This window comes from Vipera ursinii (genome assembly GCF_947247035.1).
Source record: "Vipera ursinii genome assembly, chromosome: Z".
In the NCBI taxonomy this organism is placed as follows: Eukaryota; Metazoa; Chordata; class Lepidosauria; order Squamata; family Viperidae; genus Vipera; species Vipera ursinii.
Window position 1 is genome coordinate 44,110,019 of NC_139517.1, and position 26,299 is coordinate 44,136,317.

At 39.7% G+C, this 26,299-nt stretch overlaps 2 protein-coding genes across 3 annotated transcripts in view; one reads left to right on the forward strand and one right to left on the reverse strand.

Annotated features, from left to right (window-relative positions):
- Window positions 1-10,610: 10,610 nt before the first annotated feature.
- Window positions 10,611-20,069, reverse strand: LOC310648469 (protein O-mannose kinase-like). Its single transcript, XM_083376318.1, has 4 exons — window positions 19,926-20,069; window positions 15,352-15,528; window positions 13,979-14,287; window positions 10,611-11,934 (listed from the first exon to the last, which is right to left on the reverse strand). Exons 3-4 carry the CDS (start codon window positions 14,273-14,275, stop codon window positions 11,164-11,166), a joined length of 1,068 nt encoding a protein of 355 aa, XP_083232444.1. The 5' UTR covers window positions 14,276-14,287; window positions 15,352-15,528; window positions 19,926-20,069; the 3' UTR covers window positions 10,611-11,163.
- Window positions 19,682-26,299, forward strand: part of LOC310648466 (heparan-alpha-glucosaminide N-acetyltransferase-like) — a 48,061-nt gene continuing 41,443 nt past the window's right edge. The window contains exons 1-4 of one of the 2 annotated variants that reach the window (XM_083376308.1): window positions 19,682-19,885; window positions 21,534-21,649; window positions 22,288-22,412; window positions 23,119-23,240. In XM_083376308.1, the coding sequence (XP_083232434.1) occupies window positions 19,795-19,885; window positions 21,534-21,649; window positions 22,288-22,412; window positions 23,119-23,240 (454 nt within the window). In that variant the 5' untranslated portion in view covers window positions 19,682-19,794. Of the gene's footprint in view, window positions 19,929-21,533; window positions 21,650-22,287; window positions 22,413-23,118; window positions 23,241-26,299 lie in introns of both variants that reach the window. The other variant, XM_083376309.1, reaches the window with a different exon arrangement.

Below are 26,299 nucleotides of genomic sequence, written 5' to 3' on the forward strand. Positions count from 1 at the left end.
AGGAGGCGAAGTGGGGAGAAACGGGAGGGGAGTGATAAGGGAAAGAGGAGAGGAGAGGAAGAAGAGGCAAGTAGGAAAGAAAGGAGAAAGGGAGAAAGAAAGTAGAGAAGAGGAAAGAGAGAGAAGAAGGGTGGATACAGTGAAAGGAGAAATGGACAAGCAGCACCAAAACTTATGTGTATGTATCTATGTATTGTGGTATATTTGTTGACTTGTTTGTGGAAGAAATGGAAAAATAAAAATGAATATATATATAATATAATAAGAGCCTTGGTGGAGCAGTGGGCTAATGCCTCCTTAAGTAACACCAGCTGCCTGCAATTAGTGCAGGTTCACATCCCACCAGGCTCAAGGTTGACTCAGCCTTCCATCCTTCCGAGGTAGGTAAAATGAGGACCCAGATTGTTGGGGGCAATTAAGATGACTTTGTAATAATGCCGCTTGGGGGGGGGGTGAAAGCCCTAATAAGCAGGCATATACATAGAATGAAGGCTACTGCTAAGCTTGTAAGCCGCCCTGAGTCTTCGGAGAAGGGCGGGATATAAATGGAATATATATATATATATATATATATATATATATATATATATATATATATATATATATATATATATATATATATATATATATATATATATGCCTGATATATATTTCAGGCATATATATATATGCCTGATATATATATCAGGCATATATATATACATATATACATGCCTGATATATATATATATATATATATATATATATATATATATATATATATATATATATATATATATATATATATATATATATATATATATTCAGACCTCTTCCCCCCCCTCCAAGATCAGTGGCAAGGAACTGTGACAAAGTCCTTGCTTTGTGGCCGTTCTGGAAAACAGTTCCTAAGCTGATCGATATGGTGACGGACAACTCGCCCACCCTCTAGGCCCACTTTGTATGAGAGAGAACCTGACATTTTAGTGATTTTCCCTGGCACTCACAAGTTCCCATGCCCATAGTTCCTGGCCCACACCCTGTCGCCCACTTGCAGCCCCCTCGGGAGTTTTGGGTGAGAGGCCTCTGCTGCCACCCGGTCTGGGTGCAACCTGTCCAATTTCGCGATTAGTCGCCTCCCCCAGTGCAGCTCCACTGGGCTTTTCCCTGTAGCCATGCATGGCATGGAATGTTGGCAAAGCAAAAAGTTGGCCAGTCTGTGGTGCCAGTCCCCAGTCACTATATGCCTCAAAGACTCTTTTGTTGTGCAAACCATACTTTCGGCTTGACCATTAGTAGATGGGTGAAACAGGGCCAATATCGCATGCCTAATGAGATTTGCTCTCAGAAACGCCTGAAATTCTTCCGCAGTAAATTGGGCCTTGTTATTGGACACTACAACGTCTGGCAGCCTGTGCATGGCAAAGAGTTTCCTAAGCACCTGGATGCTCCTAGCAGTAGTCATGTTTGCAATTGGTATAACTTCTAGCCATTTAGAGTGGCTGTCAACCACTATAAGAAAGAGCTGTCTCTGAAAGGGCCCAGCGAAGTCTATGTGAATCCTAGACCAGGGAGTGTGAGTCTCCTCCCACCTGTGAATTGGAGCATGCGGCATTTCAGGCCTTGATTGCTGGCATGTATAACATCCATGCACCTGGGCCTCAATGGCTCTATCTAATCCTGGCCACCATAAATAGCTTCTAGCTAAAGCTTTCATGCGAACAATACCCGGATGGCCTTCATGCAGTGATTGCAAAACCCTGTCTCTTAGAGAAGTAGGAACTATGACCCTGTTCCCCCAAAGAATACAACCCTTGTGAGCTGAGGGTTCATGTCTCCTTGTAAAATAGCTCTGAAACTCAGGATCTGGGCTTTTATCCAGCCACCCTGTGTGTATCCAAGATAGCACTCTACTTAGAGTCTTGTCTGCTGCCGTTTCTGCAGCAATGTCCCCCGGGTGGAGGGGAAACTCCGACAAGTCCTGGATGGACAAAACGCGGGCCGCTGGGGAACTAACTGACAGAAGTGCCTTCAATTCCTGGAAAATCTTTTTGTGAATGCTAGTCCACTTCCATGAAGCATTTTTATCCAAGAGCCTGTGAAGCAGCTCCGCCACTGCGGCCTTGTTAGGAAGGAATGTGTGGTAAAAATTGTGGAGGCCCAGGAATGCCTGCAGCTCTCCTTTTGTTTTAGGGCTAGGTGCCAACTGAATGGCTTTTACTTTAGACTCAGCGGGGTGAATGCCATCAGCATCAATGCGAAACCCTAAGAATTCAGTTGAAGGGACTTCAATACTGCACTTATTCTTTTTAAGCTTGAGGCCTGCTTCTTGCAGCCTTTGCAGGATGGCTCTGAACCTCCTTGCTAGCACCTCAGTGGATTCACTGGTGATGAGCACATCATCAAAATAGGGGCAAATCCCCGGAATGCCCTTGAGTGTACGTTCCATGATGCCCTGAAAAATGCCCAGGGCTATACTGACCCCAAATTGCAGGCACTTTACTTTAAACACCCCCCTGTGGGTTACAATTGTCTGTGCCGCAGCCGTGGCCTCATCAACAGGAAGTTGTTGATAGGCCTGAGCCAAATCTAATTTCGCAAAAATGGTGCCACCCTGCAAAGATGCCAGGCTGTGGCTTACTACTGGTACTGGGTATGCGTGCTGGTTGAGTGCATGATTAATTGTGCATTTATAATCTGCACAGATTCTGACCTTCCCATTGGCTTTTAGTGGTGTTACAATTGGGGTCTCCCACTCACCCAATCTACTGGCTGCAAAACACCCTGTTCAACAAGTTTATCTAGTTTAGTGTCTTTTTTGTGTTTAAGGGCAAATGGGACACTACGAAGTTTAATCCTTACTGACATTACATTTGGATCTAGTTTGAATGCTATTGGCGGGCCTGTGTATGTTCCCAGAGCTAAATCAAACACATCTGCGAATTCCTCGCATACTGTTGCTAGACTCGTGACTTGTGTCTGCTTGATTCCTGTTACTTGGATGCCTAGTGCATCAAACCAATAGAGTCCGATCAGGCTCGTTCGCTGGCCCCCTACTACGACAACATCCAGGTGCCCTGAAAACCCCTTAAATTTAACGGCTAGTGTGGCCTCACCCTTGACTGTGACTCTGGCATTCTGAAAATCAGTTAGTACAATGTCAGAAGGCCTCAGCTTGGCCCATCTCTTACTGTGACTACAAATGAAATTAAATGTTTCAAGGGAAATAATAGAAACGGCAGAGCCTGTGCCCAGCTCCACCTTTCAGGGGACCGCTTGCAGCTCCACCCAAAGTCTAAACTTGGGCTTAATTGGACGGTGAGCCCTGGTACGGCAAATGCTTCTGCAGCTGGAGTAAAACCCCATGCTGTACTGTCTCAGGGTCCCAGTACCTCTCCTGGTTGGATCTTCTGACTGGCGATTCGATGGCCAGTCCTTTAGGCAACCTCTGCAGATGGAAGCAATGTGGCCTGTCTTTCTGCAGGCCCGGCACGTGGCTCTCCGGAACCTACAGTCCTAGACATCTAAGGAAGGGATCTGCCTTGTAAGTGGCCTCATGTTGCTTGTTGCTGTGATGCTGTTGGTTGAGTTCTTTGTGTAGCTTGTTGACTTCTTTATTGTCTTCGGGGTCTTCTGTGTGTTTGGCATCCTCATGGTGGACGGCTTCTTTGCGTTGTGCAGTTTTGGCGGGCTGCATGGCTCGTACGGCCCCGCTGGCAGCTTCATCTGCCATGACTTCCTTCTGTGCATCTGAAAATGATAGAATCTCTTTGGCGAAAAGCTTCTGCTGCAGCTCTCGGTTGCGGAGACCGCAGACAAGCCAATCTCATAATCTCTCCTTGACATCAGAGAACTGGCACAGGCATGCAGCGTGCCTCAAAGTCGCAATGTACTCGGACGCAGTTTCACCTGGTTGATGTACTCTTTGCTCAAATGCATAGTGCCAAGCAATTACCGACAGCTTGGGCTGGAAATGGTCTCCGAGCTTCATCTTCAAGTCCGCAAAGGACATGGACTCCAAAGGCGTTGGCGCGAACAGGTTCTGTGCTATGTCGAATGTTGGTGGGCCACACACACAGAGGAGTGTGGTGGCCTTCAGTCCGTCCTTGGCGACCTGGTTCACTCGAAGGTAGTTCTCGACCCTGGACAGGTACGAGAACCACTCTTCTGGATGTTTAGTGTTGAATTCTTCCAGCTTTCCGACCTTGGCCATTTCTGCTGGTCTTCGCGGCTGGTGCTTGGCGTCTTCGAATCCTGCTCCTCCGTTGCCCATGGACTGGTTCTCTGAGCGCGTGGTCACTAGCGTGGCTGTGCTAACCGACCGTAGGGGGGGAATTGGTTTTCCCGCCAGGCGTGTGCTGCCTCTCCTCTAGTGACTTTCAGCTCCATTGAAGAAGCAGAATTCCACCTTTGTCGCCAGTGTGATGTACTGGGTTCATTACTTAATGGCGAAGATGAGGCGAATGAGTTCAGCAAAGATCATTGTTTATTGCTTGCAGGATCTGAACTGAGAAACAGGGCTGCAAATGCAGCAATTTATACCCTGGCCTCTAGGTGGCAGCCAATAGGTTTAAAGCAACCTATTGCCGCCCTAGAGGCAACCAATAGCGGCACTGGAGATGGGTTGTCTGAGGAGTTGGGAGCCATTAGCCAGCTTCCCTGCTCAAGCAACCTCCCAGCAATTACCCATGTGGTGTTCCCTTAACAAAACAAGCCCAATACATTACAGAAGGTGGCAGAGAAGATGGCTGCTTGGTAGCTTCATAGGGCCCTGGATGAAATGGATTATCTTCACCTCTTCCAGTCAGCATTCCGGACTGGTTATGGGACATAAACAACATTAGTTACACTTGTGGATGATCTCTGGTGAGAGCAGGATGGAGGTAATGCAACCTTCCTTGGTTTCCTTTACTTCTTGGCAGCTTTCAGTACCATTAATAATAATAATAATAATAAGTTGGAAGGTACCTTGGAGGTCATCTAGTCCAACCCCTGCTCAGGCAGAAAACCCTATACCATTTCAGACAAGTGGCTGGCCAGTCTCTTCTTAAAAACTTCCAGTGTTGGAGCATTCACCGCTTCTGGAGGCTGGTTGTTCCACTGGTTAGTTGTTCTAACTGTCAGGAAGTTTCTCCTTAGTTCTAGTTTGCTTCTCTCCTGGACTAATTTCCATCCATTGCTTCTTGCCCTGCTTTCAGGTGCTTTGGAGAATAGCTTGACTCCCTCTTCTTTGTGGCAGCCCCTGAGATATTGGAACACTGCTATCACCTCACCCTTCTCTTCGTTAAACTACACATACCCAATTCCAGCAACCATTCCCTATATGTTTTAGCCTCCAGTCCCCCAATCATCTTTGTTGCTCTTCTCTGTATCCTTTCTAGAGTCTCGACATCTTTTTTACATCGTGGGGACCAAAACTGGATGCAGTATTCCAGGTGTGGCCTTACCAAAGCATTGTAAAGTGGTATTAGTACTTCACGCAATCTTGATTCTATCCCTCTGTTAATGCAGCCTAGCACTGTGTTGGCTTTTTTGGCAGCTACAGCACACTGCTGGCTCATATTTAAGTGATTGTCCACTAGGACTCTGAGATCTCTCTCACAGTTGCTACTATTGAGCAAGGTACCACCTATACTATACCTGTGCATTTGATTTTTCCTGCCTAAATGTAGAACCTTACTTTTTTCACCATTGAATTTCATTTTGTTAGATAGTGCCCAGTGTTTGAGTCTGCCCAGATCCTCCTTTATCTTAAGCCTATCTTCTGAAGTATTGGCTATTCCTGCCAGCTTGGTGTCGTCTGCAAATTTGATGAGTTCCCCATCTATCCCCTCATCCAAATCGTTGATGAAGACGTTGAAGAGCACTGGGCCCAGAACAGAGCCCTGCGGCACCCCAGTACACACTTCCTTCCATGTAGATGCAGTTCCATTGAGGACCACAAGCTGAGTATGCCCTGTCAGCCAACTACGAATCCATCTGGTGGTGATGCTATCTAACCCACATTTTTCTATCTTATCAAGTAGTAGGTTGTGATCTACTTTATCAAATGCCTTACTGAAGTCCAAGTAAATTATAACTACATCATTCCTCTGGTCCACTAATTTTGTCACTTGGTCAAAGAATGCAATAAGATTTGTCTGGCATGAACTGTTTTTGACAAACCCGTGTTGGCTTTTAGTGATAACTTTGTTCGCATCAAGGTGTTCGCTGATTTGTTGTTTAATTATTTTTTTCCAGAATCTTCCCAGGTATTGAGGTCAGGCTGATAGGTCTGTAGTTTCCTGGATCTATTTTTTCCCCTTTTTTGAAGATGGGAACTACATCAGCTCTCTTCCAGTCCTCTGGTAGTTCCCCAGTGCTGCAGGATCTTTGAAAAATACTTACCATTTTCTTGCCTATCTTAACTTGCGTTTCTATTCTGTTTTTTATGGCACTGGTTTTGGTAGGTTGGACTGTTTTTTCCCTTTGTGTAAAGACAGATGCAAAAAATGAGTTAAATAGTTCTGCTTTCTCCCTGTTGCTTGTCACCTTCTTGCCACTTTCTCCCACTAATGGACTAATCATTTCCTTAACTTTTTACTTGTTTCTTATATGTTGAAAGAAGTTTTTTTTGTTATTTTTGACTTTGGTCGCAAGCCTTAGTTCATTTTGAGCCTTAGCTTCTCTCACTTCATCTTTGCAGGCACGGGCTGTTTGCTGATATTGTGCCTTAGTTATGTGCCCCTCTTTCCACTTCTTATACTTGTCCTTTTTATCTTTCAGTTTATCAGAGTTCTTTATGCAGCCATGCTGATTTCTTTTGAAAGCTGTTATTTTTCTTCTTTGTTGGTATTGTGCTAGACTGGGCCTTTATTATCTCACTTTTCAAAATTTCCCAAGCTTCTTGAATTGTTTTCCCCTTTAGGATTCTCATCCACGGAATTCTTCCCAAGGTCTCTCTAAGTTTATTGAAATTAGCTCTTTTAAAGTCCAAGACTCTAGTTTGGCTGTATTCTATTGCTTGTGCTTCCATAATGTTGAATTCCAATATTGCATGATCACTTCCCCTCAAGGTTCCTGTGGCTTCGACACTTTCTATCATTTCATCTCTGTTAGTGAGAACTAAATCCCCTAGTTCCCTTCTCTACTTTTTGAGAGAGAATGTTGTCTGCTAGGTTTGTCAGGAATCTTTTTGATCTTCCACTTGCTGCAGAATTTGTCTCCCAGTTGATATCAGGGTAATTAAAGTCCCCCATTACTATTGTGATGCGCTTCCTACATATCTTAGTTAACTGACTAGCAAAAAGTTCATCTATTTCCTCTGCTTGGTTGGGTGTTGACCATGGTGTTGTTTTGAACTGGCTACAGATGGGTCTTATGCTGATTTGGCTCCAATCAGTGTTAATATGGACCAGTCCATGCAGCTCCTTGTGGCAATCCCAGGGCACCGTAGTTTCTCCTGTTTAACTTCTAAATAAAGCTGCTGGGTGAGATTATCCATAACCAAGGGTTAAAGTATCATCAGTACATATATAATGCTCAACTCTATATTTCCACCCTGGATGCTGTTACTGCCCACTCATGGTGCCTGGAGGTTGTGGGGGTCTGGATGGGAGACATGTTTTGACTGAACCCTGGCAAGAGCAAAAGGACTTAAATGTGTAGTGCTTCAAGATCTGGAACTTTAACATTTTTAATTGTGGATAGGCTTGTACTACCACAGACAGACCCAGTGCACAACTTGAGATATCTCCTGTACTCATGACTCCTGCTCAAAAAACAGGTGACAGTTGCAGCTAGAACCTTTGCATTACTCCATATTCTGTGACAGTTGAAACCTTTCTCAGACTGGGGATCCATACACTCAGGCATTCAAGATGTCAGTCTCATGCTTGGACTATTGCATGCCTGAAGAGTATTTGGAAATTACAACTGCTGCACACTGCAGCAGCATGGGCAGTTCTAGGGTGGCCCATGTTATATTGCTCTTCCATGAGCCACATTGGCTGCCAGGTTTGCTTTCAGATGCAATTCAGTGTTGGCTATTGCCTTTAAAGCCCTTTATTGTGTACAGTAGGTCCAGGTAATCTGAAGAACCATCTCATCCCAATGAAATTGGCCTGCACCACCTGTGCTGGAAGAAGCATGTGGACCCCATCAGTCAAGGAATTTCTGCTATTGGGGCCCAGGAGAAGATCATTTTCTTCCCTTTGGAACATCAAATCCCACCAAAGTGAGATCTGCACCCACCCTGCTGACCTTCCATAAAGACTTGAAGACCTGGGTCTGCAGGTAAACTGGGGCCCCAACAAGGGTGTACCATTCTGTAGGTGGCTATTGGATTAAGAAAAGCTTCACCCCTCTATGTGTACTTTGTGCTCCTCTCCTCCCTTCTTTTAACTGTACAGTTAGTCCCTGACATATAACAACTGAGCCCAAAATTTCTATTGCAAGGCAGTTGTTAAGTGAGTTTTGTACTATTTTATAATTTTTTGGCACAGATTATGTGAACCACTGCAGTTGTTTAGTGAATCATGCAGTTAAGAGAAAGTCTGTCTTCACTCTTGACTTTGCTTGTTGAATGCTGGCTGGGAAGGTTACAAATGGTGATCACAGGACCTCAGGCAGTGCAACTGTCATAAGTACTTGCCAGTTGCCAAGTGTCCAAATTTTGATTACATGACCATGGGGTTGCTGCTAGCTGTTACTGTGAAAATTGATCATGGGTCACTTTTTTCATTGGTGTTATAATTTTGAACAGTCACTAAACAAATGATTTAAGTTGAGGATATTATATTTGTTATTTATTGTTTTATCATTTTAATGCCTGCCAGTTCTAATGTTTGTAAACTGTCTAGAGCAGGGGTGTCAAACTGCCGGCCCACAGGCCAGATGTGTCATCCAGAAGCCGCGCCCACCCATTGCCAGCAATGGCAAAACCATCCCGATACATTGCGCAATGTCACGTGACGTTGCGAGTTTGACATGTCTGGTCTAGAGTCATCTCTAGATGATATGGGTAATACACAAATCAAATAATAATTTAACATTTTAATTTAAATCTACATTGGCTCTTTATTTTAATGGCTTGCTCAACCTATTAATTTTATTTGCTTTTAGTTTTAAAATGTTAAAGTTTCTTAAATATTAATTGAAAATATTTGTACATAAAATTGTATTAGAGAATTTTAAAAGTAAAACTTTAATTTTCATTTAGATTTTACTGTTCATGGTATTTTTCTATATAAAATTTATTTATGTTTATGTTTTTATTTCATTGAATTTGATCCCACATGTAGAAATAGTCTCTAGTAATTAGATAAAAGTCATTAAAAAAGCTGGATGGAACATTTTAATTTTAAAATAACATCCTTTTTGATTACTACTTGCTTGACAATAAAACAAACTAAGGGTTTGCTATTCTGATGGTCTGCTTAAAAAACGTCTCATAAAATCTGGCCAGCTACAGTGAAAATGTTTTCTAGAGCTTTCAGATATACTGGGAAGGCAAGTACTGTATTACTACCTCTAGTTAACAAATTGTGAAAATCTGGATCTTTGGCTTGAACATCAGATTATTTATGCTAAGATTCACTAAAGATAAATGTTTCTGGGCCTGAAAGTATATTTTCAGAACTTCCTCAAAATTCTATATTTATGCAATTTTCTCGAAACAGTAAGGTAGGTACTAAAACTCACTGTTTAATGTAATTTGGCTCGATATTTTCTCATAGGCCTAATACTATTATTTTTTAAATTGCCCTTGAAGAATTATCGCTCTTTTCTAAGATTAAATAAAAACCCTCTTTTTTCAAATTAAACATTAACAAAATCCTTTCTTTCAAACATGAGCATGAGCTTTGTTACAAATGAATTCAGATGAAGCTTTTTCCAAAAAACAATATGTTTATGAGTTAAGGGAGGTAGAAAATGGGAACTTATTTTGAACACCAAATCTGAGCTGATCTCAATCCTTTTGCAAGAAATGTCTTTCTGGTTATCCAAATATTCTTAATTTATCCAAGAATTTAGGAAGAATACTATTATTAAATAATTAGGACCTAGTAGTTCTACCAGTAGATCAAGATTAATCTTCTACCCACTCCTTCCACATGTAAATATTTTATAGGCATTTCTCTCTATAAATACAGTATTATTATATTCTGAGCTTGTTCAGAGTTGCTATGTTAGGGAGATGGGCAGCATGGAAATCCAATATATATTATAAATATTTAAAATGTGCAAAATGCATAATGTGCAAAGGCTAACTGTAAGTATAACAAAGGTATATTAATATTCTCAATGGTAAGGTACATTATTATATTTTGGTACGCTACTACCAAAATGTACTACACTGCTTGGTGTACTATATTTAACTAATATATGAAGTAGTGGGAAACATGGCTTCCTGCTGAAAACATTCATCCACTATTATACCTAAAAAAAATGGCTTCAATCAGCATTGTTTTCTCCCACTTAAGTTCATTTTGAGTTTCAAAAGATTTCTTGGAGTGGGTTTAATTATACAGATGTTTGCCAGAAGTGCATTTGTCGAAATATTAAAATCCTCTCACATTGATATTCCTAAGGAAATACAGATGTTTTTTGTTAATAATGCAAGGAAACATAGAATTTGTACACTAGTTTGTTTCATACCATTTGAACTAGCTTAACTGAGCAGCAATGCTTCGTTAGGCCACAATAGTTATATCTGAAACCATAACATACCTGCACTTCTTATAACTATATACTCAAATGTTCACTCTTCATATATTAATCCTAGCACAATGTATTCAAGACTGCATTAACATTTTGATGGAATTAAAATCCAAGGAGCAATTTTACCAGGACAGAAATTAGATTAATTGGGAACATACTAAAAAAAATAATCAAGAAAAAGAATTGCACAATCATCAATTTTAAATTAAAGAATTGCCTCTATCAAATGATCGATCTTTAGTGCATTAGTGCTACCATGATACAGGAATTTTATTTTAAAATTATAATATAAAAACAATTTGAATTTTCAAGCACGTTTTTGTTCCTATACAAGCTTTTACAAACATTTGAAGTTATTTAAGAATTTCCCCACTTATGCTTATAACATTCTCAGCTACTTTTGATTGGAAAAAAAATCATACAACAATGGACATTGAACATACCCAATTCTACTTGCATTATTGAAGCATTCCATTATTTTTTTTATAACATGTCCCTTGTATTGGACACAGTTGCTTCTTTCACAAGTGAGGCGAGAACATTTTTATATCTGTCTAGTACCATCTGAGCAGAAGGTCTTTCAGATGCATTTTTTTTACATGCTGCATGTATACTGAATAAATGAAATCTGACAAGATCACTCCCATCGACATCTCCCAAAAGAAAGTTAGAAACATCAGGGATTTTCCATATGTCTATCATTTCGTTATAGGGAGGCATGAGATGGTCTTCAAAAGGTACTTCTTTTCCATATGGCCATAGTTGCTCAGGAGCAACCCATTCACCTTCCAGTTCCCGATGACCACACTTGATCAATTCACCAGCCCTCCTGTTCAAGAGGGGCAAGGCATCCAAGTCATTCACAACCACATGAAAGCTGCTGGTCAATAAATATTGTGACAGTGTTTTATTCAGATCATTGGAGTCACACATAACAAAAGTGCCAAGGGGGTTGTTGTGTAAAAAATGGATAATGCTCACATAGTCTATGGCAAGCAGAAATCTGTTATGCCATGTATTGTAATTTTTATATTTTGGAAGGTTCAATATCTCATTAACATTTTTCAAGGATCCAAATGGGTGGTACTCTGTAAGAATCGTGAACTCCTCTTCACAATATCCAAGGAGTTTGACCACATGCTTGCTTTGTAACTTTTTTAGTGCCTGAAGCCCATGAATAAAGTCTTCTTGTAACTCTGGCACAGTTAGCTGGGAAAGTGCCACTTTGTTTTCTTTCCACTCAGAAAGAAAAACCTAGAAAGAAAAGGGGAAATGAAGAGAATTATGCATGTGTCTCACACATACAGCCACTAATGTTCACTATTATTTAAACATGCTATTTATTTTATGAGTTGTTGGGATCCACACCTTTACTAAGTATCCAGTTATAACAAAGGCCACTATATGTCATTATTTCAAACGATCGTGCATAAGAGAAAACTAGTCAGCAGCATTTAAGTAAATTTGTGTTGCTTACAAAAGTGGGTCAAATCCATCTATAATCATATCTATAAACAGATATGGAGTGTTTTCTATAAATGAACAAGAAATTTTTTTATTATAGTACATATACATACATCTCTTCCCAGGTTTTATTTGATAGACATTGGCATATTTTAAAGTATAGTATCCTTATTTAAATTTCTAAATATTTAATTGTCTCCTTCCAAATGTTAGCTTAGAATATTTCTCTGTCTTTATGAAATGGTGGGTTTTTCTTACAGCTCAGCTCAGTCATACTCAGTGTCTATAAAGCTAAGAAACTTGAAAGGATTCCACTGAGCATTTCTTTTCCCAAGTAAGTGGAACGAGAAGATGGAAAAAGCAGCTGGGAATTAAAATTCAATTGTTTTCTAATCCAGGTGGTAACAGCACCATTTGGCCATCCCCAACTTTTATCTTCAAAGAGGAGAGTTCATTTATCAATCAAGTAATCAGATGTAAATAACACAAGAAAAATTAGTAAATACCATGTCTATGCCTTATCTCAACAAAAACATTTTGTTTAGAAATAAATACTTCAGTAAATGTAAATAACTTATAAGCACTTATATTTAAATTTGTATTTATTTTTAGACATCGTCCACATTCCTCTGGAATCATCAGCATTTACTTACAAAACAATTCCAAACACTCCAGAAGTGGTGAATGCTCCAACACTGGACGTTTTTAAGAAGAGACTGGACAGCCATTTGCCTGAAATGGTATAGGGTTTCCTGCCTGAGCAGGAGGTTGGACTAGATTACCTCCAAGGTCCCTTCCAACTTCTATTAAGAGCCTTGGTGGAGCAGTGGGCTAATGCCTCCTTAAGTAACACCAGCTGCCTGCAATTAGTGCAGGTTCGCATCCCACCAGGCTCAAGGTTGACTCAGCCTTCCATCCTTCCGAGGTAGGTAAAATGAGGACCCAGATTGTTGGGGGCAATTAAGCTGACTTTGTAATAATGCCGCTTGGGGGGTGTATGAAAGCCCTAATAAGCAGGCATATACATAGAATGAAGGCTACTGCTAAGCTTGTAAGCCGCCCTGAGTCTTCGGAGAAGGGCGGGATATAAATGGAATTAAAATAAAATAAAATAAAATAAAATAAAATAAAAATTATATTATTATTATTATTATTATTATTATTATTATTATTATTATTATTATTATTAACAAAAATGCATGTAACGCGTTATTTAGAACTTTTTCCAATAGAAATATTAAGAAAATCAATTTCTTCAGCAGCATCTTAATGGAAAGGGGAAGTGACCAAAGTAATGTTGTGTTGATATGACAGAAACTCTACTCTTTTGTAAATGTGTTGTGACTGCTTATCTATACAAAACAATGTAATATTGATTTCATCATTTTGACAACAGCAATAGATTCTGAGAATGCCTATGCATCTCTATGTATATTGGGGTTATCATTAGTCACAAAAAGAGATCTGGAAGTCCCAAATGTGCTTTTTCATGAGGCAATTGGAGTTTCTTTTTTCTCTTTGAAGGCGTTTTGCTGAAGAAGCTTCTTCAGCTCTGACTGGATGTAAGGAATGGAAGGATTTATACTCCTTGCTGACAGCTGGTCATTTATAGTGTATAAATTCTTCCATTCCCTCCCATCCAGTCAGAGCTGAAGAAGCTTCTTGGATGAGAAGCAAAACATCTTCAAAGAGAAAAAAGAAAGTCCAGTTGCCTTGTGAAAAAGCACATTTGGGACAACCATGACCTGCATGACTGAGAATCTCCATAGACATTTAGTGACCTGGGAATTCATAGAATATTTTATTATGTTTGAGTCCATTAACTTATACAAACCATTTTTACAGCTCCTTCATCAACATATTTCAGTTTACGGACTTCTCTTTTTATAGTCTTGCAAGACAGCCATGGTGAGCAATTCTTCATAGTTCCTAATTTGAAGTTGCCATGTGGGCAGAAATTTTGCTCAACATTGGATTCTCCATTGGAAAAATATACATTGCCGAAGTATTGGTAGAGAAACAAGATCACAAGCAGCAGAGTTAAAAGCAAAAAGAAGGGTAAAAGGATCAGCTTTTGCTTAATATCATTTTTAAAATCACAAGCCTTTTTTGTCCATGTTGTAACTATCATCTTTCATAATTTCTGAAAAATAAACAGTAACAAATTATTAATTGAACATAACAAACCAGCAAATGGGGTGATAGTCAAGTTAAATATTTCAGAATATTTTTTATACTGTTAGGATTTTATTTTTGTACATAGCAATTCTATGGTCTCAAAATATGGCAAGAAATATACATATAAAAAGAGTTAATGTTAAAGTGATAGTTATTTCATAAATCATGATCTATTGAAACAATTTTGCACACATGGGAAAAATACGCTTTGATCCAATTCATTCAAATGCTAAATACACATCTATTTGCATCTGTTTCACTGATACATATTAGATTCAATTAATATTTTCATGTAAAGAAACCAAATAATTTCAAATTATATTTGCTGAAGCAAAATATTCCATTGCCTTCTAGAGAACATGATGAAATATATTATAAGGGAACATATGTACACATCACTTGTGGAGCTATGAAAGGAAAGCAGATTTTGTTCATGACTTGGTTCTGCTCTTTGGTTACATAAGAACTTTACTGTACTACTTATAGGTATCTTAATGAACTATAAAGCTTGTTTGACTATCAAATTCTATGGATCTCTGCTAGAAATAATTAATGTTTTCATCATTGGTATTACCCTAATTCCAATATTTTAAGTCCTGCTGGCTTTAATGATTTCAGCAGCAAATATTTACTTTCAATAGTACTGTATACATGACTACTGACAAATAGGTCTAGCTGAATTCACTAAGGCTTTCAAATAAATTTTAAAAATTTATAAATTTAAGCGTATAACTGAAAACAAAATATAAATTCATGGAAGCCACATTCTTTTCTAACTGCTTTTTAAAATCTGACTATTTCTCAGGGAATTTTGCGCGTTTTCACTTCTTAGAGATGGTTTTATATAGAGAATGTAATGGAATATATTTCTACCTATATGCCTAAATTAATGTATAGAAACAGATAGGAGTTGGAAAAACTGAGTAAAAAAAATAATAAAAATCTTTCTAGTTTGCAGCATCCCAGAAATTCTAGGCAGAATGAAATAAACTATTATTCAATAGATTTGTCCTATTGTACTAGGCTTACCTGTTTCCTATCTTTACAGCTTATATATTGTTGTCAATATCGGCATAATACAATCCCAGTATTCTCTGCTTTGAGCCACATGAGTTGTCCGTCGTTTGCGCATAGAGATAAAACAGTGTAGAGTCACATATCCCCTTGCTTTAGTCTTTTGGATTCTAATTGAAATGTAAACCTTTCCTGCAGTGGAGTGAACAGATGAAACTTATTTCTATTTATTTCTTAACAAGAAAATTTGGAAAACTAAAAATATAATTGGTTGGCTTTTACTACAAACTTGTGCATTAATCTAATTTAGATCATTTTGGGAGATTTAAATGTTTATAGATATATATTTGAATGGACAATATGTACGTTGTATTACAATAGCTTCTCAGAGCATCCAAATAACAGTCCTTTACTCCCTAGTTCATGCTTTTCTCTTTCTCACCATATCTAAAATCTTAATATGATTTTTTTTGGACATTAAAAATGCAAAATAGAAATGCTTAACTAAAAAATGTAAAATAAAGTGCATTCAGAAAGTATTCAAATCCCCTTCACATTTGTCAATTTTGTTATGCTGCAGTCTGATCCTACAATTGTTGAAATTCACTTTTTTCTCATTAATCTATACTCAGTACCCCATAATGACAAAATGAAAATAGAATTTTAGAAATGCCTGTAAATTTATTAAAAAGGAAAAAACCCTGACATATCACTTTGGCATAAGTATTAAGACTGTTCACTAGTACTTTGTTGAAGCACCTCTGACAGCAACTACAGCCTTGAGTCTTTGGGGGTATGACAACAAGCTTTGCACACCTGGATTGGGAGATATTCCGCATTGTTCCTTTCACATTCTCTCAAGTTCAGTCAAGCTGGATGGCCTCTCAAGTTCAGTCAAGCTGGATGGCGACCTTCGGTGGACCGCTATTTTCAGGTTCTCCAGAAATATTCATCAGGGTTCAAATCAGAGCTCTGACTGGGGCACTCTAGAACATTTACAGAGTTGTCCCTAAGCCACTCCTCTGTTGTCTTGACTGGTGCTTAGGATCATTGTCAAGTTGGAAAATGAACCTTCGGCACAGTGTGAAGTCCTGAGCGCTGTGGAACAGGTTTTCATTGAGGATATACTGTACTTTGCTCCATTCAGCTTTCCCTCAACCCTTACCAGTCTCCTAGTCCCTGCTGCTGAAAATACCCCCAAAGGATAATGTTGCCACCACCATGCTTCACTGTTGGGATGATATCAGGCAGGTGATAAGCGGTGCCTAATTTCCTTCAGACATAATGTTTACAGTTGAAGCCAAACAGTTTCATCAGACCAAAGAATCTTGTTTCTCACAATCTGAGAGTCCTTCAGGTGCTTTTTTGCAAATTCTAAGCAGGCTTTCATGTGTTTTGCACTGAGAAGAGGCTTCTGTCTAGCCACTCTGCCATAGAGCCCATATCATGGAGGGTTGCAGTGATAGTTGTCCTTCTGGAACTCTGTCCCATCTCCACATAAGATCTCTGGAACTCAGCCAGAGTGACCATTGGGTTTTTGGTCACTTCTCTTATTAAAGCCCTTCTCCCATGATTGCTCAGTTTGGTCGACCAGCTCTTGGAAGAGTCTTGGTTGTGCCAAACCTCTTTCATTTGAGAATTATGGAGGTCACTGTGCTCTTAAGAACCTTCACTGCAGCAGAAATTTTATTGTAGCCTTCCCCAGATCTGTGCCTTGCAATAATCCTGTCTCTGAGCTCCGCAGGCAGTTCCTTTGACCTCATGGCTTTTGCTCTGTTACAGTATGCATTGTCAGCTGTGAGACCTTCTATAGAGTGGTGTGTACCTTTCCAATTCTTGTCCCTATGTAATTTACCACATGTAGACTCCAATCAAGGTGTAGAAATATGTCTGCCATGATCAAGAGAAATGGGGAGCACCAGAGCTAAATTTCAAGTATTGTTGCAAAAGGTTTGAATAATTATGCCACTGTGTTAATTCATTTTTCTTTTTAATAAATTTACAAATAATTGTAAAATTCTGTTTTCATTTTGTCATTATCAGATACTAAGTATAGATTAATGAGGAAAAAATGAATTTCAACAACTGAAGGATCTGGCTGCAGCATAACAAAATTGACAAAAGTGAAGAGGGTCTGAATATTTTCTCAATTCACTGTATATTCCTTAGAGCTTTGCTGCCTTTAACCTTCCACAATTCTTTCCCCATAATTCTAATATGTTATGAAGTTTTATTTTCACTCCATTTTTATACTAAGATATGTCTCTGTCTATAGTTTCGAATCCCGAGTGCCGCGTAACAGAGTGAGCGCCTGTTACTCGTCCCAGCTTCTGCCAACCTAGCAGTTCGAAAGCACGTAAAATGCAAGTAGAAAAACAGGGACCACTCCGGTGGGAAGGTAACAGCGTTCCGTGCGCCTTTGGCATCTAGTCATGCCAGCCACATGACCACGGAGACGGCATGTGGATCAACTAAGGAAGAGGTTTCCAGAATGGTCACTAAGTGAGTATGGGGGTACTAGTTCCTCTCGTAGTTATCAAGCTGGCACACAGGCTAGCTCTTATCCTACCTATCAGCATTTTTAGCACACAGCAGGTTTCGAGTCCGAAGAGGACCAAGACAGCATGGAGGTGCAACAGGAAACCTCTGATCAGTCAGATCAGCCAAACTACAGCGACCACTGCGGCCACGCTGCTTCAAGCTTTGACTCTGGGGTGGGCCTACCAGGTGAGGCCAGCCAGAGCAATCCTCCATCCTCAGACTCTCCAGCACAGAAGAGCATGAACACGCCTGGCCTGCCAGGTAAGTTGGTAGACCACAGAGTGGGTGGAACTCAAAGACGTTCTTCATGGCCTCACAGGCCACCTGCATACCTTGCTGACTATGTTGTCAAATAAGACAAAGTATTGTAAATGGTTTACCAGCTTGTGGGCATGCCCACTGTTTTTTGGATTTTGTTTATCAACATGTAATAGGTTGCATTGCATACTGAAAGGGGATTAACAGAGAAAACAATTCTCAGAAAAGTGTCTGTAACTTCGTTGTAGTCCACTTGTACTTAGGGTAGTGTAATACTACTGGCAAGGGACGCGGTGGCTCAGTGGGTTAGGACGCTGAGCTTGTCGATCAGAAAGTCGGCAGTTTGGCGGGTCGAATCCCGAGTGCTGCGTAACAGAGTAAAGCCTGTTACTTGTCCCAGCTTCTGCCAACCTAGCAGTTCGAAAGCACATAAAAATGCAAGTAGAAAAATAGGGACCACTCCGGTGGGAAGGTAACAGCGTTCCGTGCGCCTTTGGCGTCCAGTCATGCCGACCACATGACCACGGAGACGTCCTTGGACAAGCGCTGGCTCTTCGGCTTTGAAACGGAGATGAGCACCGGCCCCTAGAGTTGGAAACGACTAGCACACATGTGCGGGGGAACCTTTACCTTTACCTAATACTACTGGCAGAACAGCAAAGCTGTCTTTAGTCTCATTGCATGCAACCTATACACTGCACGTCTGAGGTCACGTTATGATTATTCTACCTTGAATGGGGCCAAACATTCAATTTAGCATTGGAGGTTAAGAGTGAATCATAATCCTTAAATGTCAAAGGTTATAATGTTTGTTCCTTAAAAGGGGAAGGGGTGTTATGTATTGAGCTTTTGGGAATACCCTATCACTTGTACGCTGGAAAGCTAATGGTTCTCCAGCAACACAGATAGGATTTTCCAGTCCAGACTGCAGTTAACTTGGCGGGAATGATGGGTTCAGTCTGATTTGTTGTTAAGACTATGAGAGACTATATAAAGACTGCATGGATACCCTTAACCCTCAGTACAGTTCTAGTTATGAATAAAGCAACTATTCTTCTGTACTTATCTGCCTGGCGTCTTTTCTGCTCGTCTGAACCCGAAACATAACAAACAGTATTATAAGTTGTGAGTTTATTTTGTAAGTATCAAGTTGAAATGTATAATTAGAATTGTATTGGAAATGTATTCTCTAACTAGAGCAATGTTTCTCAATCTTGACAACCTTGCTATGCAAAGACTTCAACTCCCAGAATTCCTCACCCAGCATGAAGCTGAGGTCCTCGCAGCTTAACTGCTCAGAAATCAGAAATTTATCAGGAATGACCGCAGTGATTTAAAACAGATATCAGAAGGAGCAGAAGTATTTAAAATTGACAAACGGCAAAGCCTAAAGCCGAGTGAATGGAAAAGAAAAAAAGTTTATGTCTGGTCACTCGAGCCCCGCTTTCACAGCCTTTGCTGCTCTCTTCAGTGGTCAAGACCACCTTACTCTACCCAACTGCAGCGATTATTCAATAGCAGCACCAGTCGTTGTTTCATTCCCAAATATCGCGAAGCGCGCGCGAGGCGTGGGGAAGAAACGGAGAGCAGGAAGCGGCCTCCCCCTCCTTCTGGCAGAGCGGCGCACTCCTCCGCTTTCGAGGGAGAGAGGCTGCGAGTATGGTGGCGTCGGATTGTCGGGGCCGCTCGGCTGCTTATCTCGGAGGGGCCCTTATCGCGCTCCTTGTGTCGGGCTTAGCTCAGCCCCACGGTATGCTTTGTCTTCCCCGCCGCAGTATCTCCCTTCGTACCTCGTAAGCGTTGCCTCCTTCGGTCCTTTGCAGGTCTAGCAGGAGCTTTTTACAGGCGCAGCAGAATTCCTTAGCTTTCTGTTTTGCCCAGTGAAAAGAGGCTCGACTCGAGAAGAACTCCCTCAGCGGTGGGAGTCGACAGTCCGCTAGGGAGGAGGGAGAGAGAGAGAAGGAAAAGAAGGAAGGCCGCCCCGCTTTTAGTGAATGGCTTCATCATGCCTTGCTTTAACGGCGCAGTTGCTTGCAGTTTACTGTGTTATTTTCTCTCTCTGAAGAGATTAGGAGATGCTTAGAAACCACAATCAAAAACTAAACATGCACTTAAATCCAGTGCCTGAGATAAAAAAGCTGTGGACCAGTTCTTCTTCACAATTCTTGTGGATCTTGTTGGCTCTGTCGTATTCACTCTAGTCTCCAGCTTTTGGCTAGTGATCATACTTGATGTCCTACCTGTCCCTAAATCACAGCTTGCTTCTCTGTCCGAATTAAGTTACCAATTTTGCAAATGCTAAAAAATTAGGGATATCATAACAGACATCCAACAGCACTTTGGCTCCACCTTGTGGTTGTGTATATTATCTAATGTAGACCAGATGGGTCATTCCTATCAACTATTTGCTCACTGATTTCTTTCTCTTCTTCTGCTTTCACTCAGCTATGGTCTTCCTGATATATAAATCTAAATCGCAAATGAAGAAATTGGGCTTTTATATGTGAATTTATCTTCAGTTTAACAAGGAAATGTCGTGGGACAATTAACAGTCCCACCGGAGGTGGATGGACCGTGGTTCATTTGCATGGTCAATATCAAAGAAAAGAAATCCAAAACATGTTTTATAGTAAAAGTTGTTTATTGAGAAAACAAAAAACCTAGACTGACTGCATTCTCTCATCAGGCAGAAGAACAAAGTAAAGTAGTAACTGTGGGAAACTTTTTCTAGGCCTGCGCACAAAACTGTTTAAAACCAAAACATGGCTGGACATAGCTGGAGTCACTGGTTACATGATAAGATAATAACACAGGTGCAGAGCAGAAAGAGATGTACACTTAGGAATGAGCGAAGCTGGCAAAATAAAAAAACGCAGTGACATTTCTCAAAAATATTCTTCAGCAATGAGGGCTTTTCTCTTATTTTTTTTTCAAAAATAATAAATTATTCATTATTTATTAATCTTAAAATAAAATTAATTCCAGGCTTAGAAAAGTATTTTAAGGAGATGATATGGAATAGCCTTCTGTTACATCTGTTGCAATTTTCCAGAAGTTAGTTAAGACAAAACCTTTGGAGAGTATGTAGCAGTTGGTATGTTATTTGCTATAGTATTATTATTAGGCAGTTTTATTATATTGGTTAATTATGTTATAACTATATAATGCAATATTTAACTATTTTGGTAAGGTTACTTGGTATAAAGAGAACATATAACAATCACATTATATTGCTGGTTATGTTTTCATTTCTGAAATGTTTTTTGAGATCTCAAAGTACACAAGAAAAAAGAGACAATTCCAGGATTCTCAATTTTTCCAAACTAGCTAGACAAAAATACCCAATTCTGATTTTTTTTAATACATAAATATTTAATCACCTTCATTTTTAATTCTAGATATATCCAGACGGCCTCTGTGGAACTTGAAAATGGATCAAGCTTTATTACAAATTCATAATGAGTTGCTCATTGACAACTTGTCCATTTATTGGGTCTCAGATTATTGTTATGAGGTAAATAAAATCCTGAAGGGAGGGAAAAGTCCTATAATCAAAATACCTGTAAAATGATTCAAATTGGATAAAATGCTTCATCTGAATCAAACTGCAATTCATACTTGTAAATCATGATTTGTATTTGAACTGTGTGACTGTTATGGAAGAAAACTGGTTTAATCAGAAGCAAATATATTCAGCTAGCCCAATGAAATACATTTTATTTTAGATACTAGAATTCTAAATATATAAAATCAAGGTAATTTTAAAATCTTAGAATATAAATATATAGCTTGGACTCACTGGAGAAGAGCCTAATATTGGGAAAGATTGAGGGCAATAGAAGAAGGGGATGACAGAGAATGAGGTGGCTGGATGGAGTTACTGAAGCAGTAGGCGTGACCTTAAAAGGACTCCAGAAGATGGTAGAGGACAGGAAGGCCTGGGGGAATGTTGTCCATGGGGTTGCGATGGGTCGGACATGACTGCAACTAACAACAACAACATAGCTTCACCCAGTAACTTTCTTTTAGAATAAATCACATTGTTTATTTTAGATCCAGTAACCCTTCTATTAGTTTTTAATTTTAAAGATAAGAATATTGGTTCACCTATAGCAAGGCAAATCAATCTGTAATTTTTCCTCATTTTTTTAGTGTTTGGAACAGGAGTTGATTTCTATCCAGATGAACAGAACATCTAAAAAAGCTCACGTAGCTATAGATACTCAGCATGCCCTCATGCTGAGGGTCAATCATTTTAAAGAAGGAGAACTGTGCAGGTTAGTCCTTTTAAGATGCATAGCTTCTGCTATGTGGTTATCTCTTAGAGAAATTACAGAGGTATTGTAAGTAATTTATTTAGATAATTTATCCAAAAAGGGACTGAAATGTCTATTTAGATATATTATTTAATTTTATACTAAAATATTAATGTTATGTAAACAAAATTCAACAGGCAGCAGTAGTTGCTGGCTCTTTAACATATCCAAACATCTGTGAAAAAAAATATATTAGAGATAATAAATGGTAGGATAAACGGTTCAAAGATAAAAATCACTAAATTACTGCAAATGAAATGATAAGTATAATACGAGGAAAGTGAACATACTGAGAATTGTTGAGATTTGCATATATTCCATAAGCATACATATCGATAAGAAAACATCCAAGTATATTCATATTGCTTAAAGCTCTCTGTTTCTTTAGCACTTATAAAATGTTCAGATATGTTGGAGTCTCCAAGCTATGTGAGCAGTAATAGCATTTTCTGTGAGAAGTATGAAACCTCTTCCTTAAGAATTTTGATAACCTCATGTATCAAATATTAACACATCTGGAAAACCTGGATGACTTTAAGGTTATATTTAATGGAGTTGTTTATATTTAGTTCTTTTAAACTTTTAAGGGCACTATGTTCATATGTTGTCAAAATTGTTCTAACTTGATCTAATTTTGCAAGTATTTTTTTCTTTTTGCTGTCTCTAGGATTCATTATCATTTTGGAGAATATGGAAACTATTCCTTAAGAATTAGGCACCTCCAGAGCAACATCATAAACATTACATGTGACATAATTATCAATCAAAGTCCTCTCAACAGCTATCTCCGTATGTTACTTTAAACTTTTATAACTTGTTTGTTATAATGTTTGCCTTAATTTGTTTAGAAAACTAGTTGTTGTATAGTCATGTTTGGCTTAAGTATTTCTATTTAACTGTACTATCACATCTCAGTTTCAGGGATGGTGAATCTTTTAGAGACGGAGTGCCCAAAGTGCAACCCAAAACCTACTTATGTATTGTCGGGTGCCGGGTGGGTGTGGCCCATTGTGTGGGCATGGCTGCAGTGGTAACAGCAGACTGGGTAGGACTAAAAAGTTCAATCAATCAATTCCAACTTTGCAAGATCTTTTTTTCCCCACAAGAAGTTGAAATTCATTGATTGAATGAACCTTTTTTTTTTGCACATGGCCTAAAGTGAAAAGGTTTTATAAAACCCAGCTGAAGGCCTAGGACTGGGGTGATTGCACGTGTGCCTACAGAGAGGGCTCTGCATAGCATCTGTGGCACACGTGCCGTAGGTTTGCCACCACGGCTATATCCTATGAACAAAAAGAACCTAAAACTTACAGAGTGGAAATCTGCTAACTTAACATTTCAGCCTCTTTTCTCCCATGCTTGTTAATATTATAAATAACCTTTAAAGTCTTCAACAATGGGTCAGCTGTAGTATTATATTTAACTATGATGGGTACAAGGTTCTGCATTGGAAAGGAAAAATTAGACAAGGCAGGGGGAGACAAGATTTGGCATGAAAAGAACGTAGGACATCAGATGAGCAATAGCTGAATTAGTAGAAGCATTCCATCCAGGTTATGGGAGGTAATGGTTTTATTATATTCTGTGCTGATAAGGCCACTCTTGAAGCACTGTGTCTATTTCTGGGCGCTCCATTTTAAAAGGAAGAACATAGAATATGTTTGGTAGTTAGTCTCTGTTGAAACTGGGAATACAAAAAAAACCCTAATAAGTTGAAATTAAAGAATTTAGCTGAATATTAGGAAGAATTTTCTAAGAATGAAGCAATAGTCTTAGTCTGCCTAAAACAGCGGTAAGCTATCCTAAGAGCCATGGTGGTGCAGAGGTTAGAATGTAGTATTGCAGGCTGACCCTGCACTGCACAGGAGTTTGATCCTGAATGGCTTAAGGTTGACTCAGCCTTCCATCCTTCCGAAGTCGGTAAAATAAGGACCCAGATTGTTGGAGGCAATATGCTGACTCTGTAAACTGCTTAGAGCAGACATGTCAAACACAAGGCCCGGGGGCCAGATCCGGCCCGCAAAGTGGTTTCATGTGGCCCGCGAAGCCATCCTGGAAACAGTGAGGGAACGGCCCTGGCTGCCTTGGGCCTGGCCCAGAGACCCTCCTCCTGCCAGAGACCCTCAGATCTGTCCCACTCCTGCCCAGGCCCCCATAGGCACCCTTGATGCGAACGATGTAGAGCTGGCCACGCCCACCCAGTAGGCCACACACACTCTAGCCATGCCCACCCAGTAGGCCACGCCCACCCGGCCTCCTGAGGGCAACTGCAATGCTGATGTGGACCTCAATGAAATTGAGTTTGACACCCCTGGCTTAGAGAGTGCTGCAAAGCACTGTGAAGGGGTATATAAGTCTTAAGTGCTGTTGTTATTGCTGTCCCCTTGTGGCTTTGAAAAGTTAATAATAGATTAATAAGGATTGGAATAGAAAACTAACTGTGAGACTCTTCTAACTCATAATGATGTGATTATGCGAATATTGAATATGCTTCTGTTGAGAAAATGAAAGAATATAATCAATTAGTAAGATTCTACATTTAGGCAAGAAAAACCAAATGTACAGATATAGTATAGGGGATACTTTGCTCAATAGTAGTAACTGTGAGAGGGACCTCAGAGTCCTAGTGGATAATCACTTCAATATGAGCCAGCAGTGTGCTGCAGCTGCCAAAAAAGCCAACACAGTGCTAGGCTGCATTAACAAAGGGGTAGAATCAAGATCACGTGAAGTATTAATACCACTTTACAATGCCTTGGTAAGGCCACACTTGGAAAACTGCATCCCGTTTTCGTCACCATGATGTAAAAAAGATATTGAGACTCTGGAAAGAGTACAGAGAAGAGCAACAAAGATGATTAGAGGTCTAGAGGCTAAAACATATAAGGAACGGCTGCTGGAATTGGGTATGTCTAGTTTAAGAAGAGAAGGACTAGGGGTGACATGATAGCAGTGTTCCAATATCTCAGGGGTTGCCACAAAGAAGAGTGAGTCAAGCTATTCTCCAAAGCGCCTGAAGACAGGACAAGAAGCAACGGATGGAAACTAATCAAGGAGAGAAGCAATCTAGAACTAAGGAGAAACTTCCTGACAGTTAGAACAATTAACCAGTGGAACAACCTGCCTCCAGAAGCGGTGAATGCTCCAACACTGGAAGTTTTTAAGAAGAGACTGGACAGCCATTTGTGTGAAATGGTATAGGGTTTCCTGCCTGAGCAGGGGTTTGGACCAGATGACCTCCAAGGTCCCTTCCAACTTTACTATTATGATTATGAATTATAAAAATGATTGGAAAAATAAGGATGTTTCCCCCTGCTCCCTTCTTACCTCAGAGGAGTGTATGGTTGATAGCTGGCACTGGAGGAAAGCCCTGTGGATATATATTTAGCTCTTTATTTATTGCAAGTATTTTAATGTTTTCTTTTAAAGTTTTGTGATGAACAGATATAAAATTGTTTAAAATATATAAGCAGTTGATGCTACAGTGGTGGACTCTAAGTTGATGCTGAATTTAGTTACGGCAGCAAGACTTTTGATAGGGCAATATTGGAAGAAAGAGGAGCTGCCGACCATAGAAGAATGGACTTTAAAGGTTTCCGACCTGGCAGAGATGGCGAAGATTTCGGCTTACTTGAAAGATCATTCGCAAGAACGTTATATTATGGAATGGAGAAAGTGGATTGAGTTTATCCAGAATAAGTATAAGGTTAAGAAGTTTTATGTAGCATTCGAATAAGTCTTCTTTCGTGTTTTTTCTTTTTTTTTCTATCTTAGTTTTTTATATATATTTAATAATGTTAAGTTTTGTTTGTTCTTATATAAGTTAGAGAGTGATGGATTTTAGAATT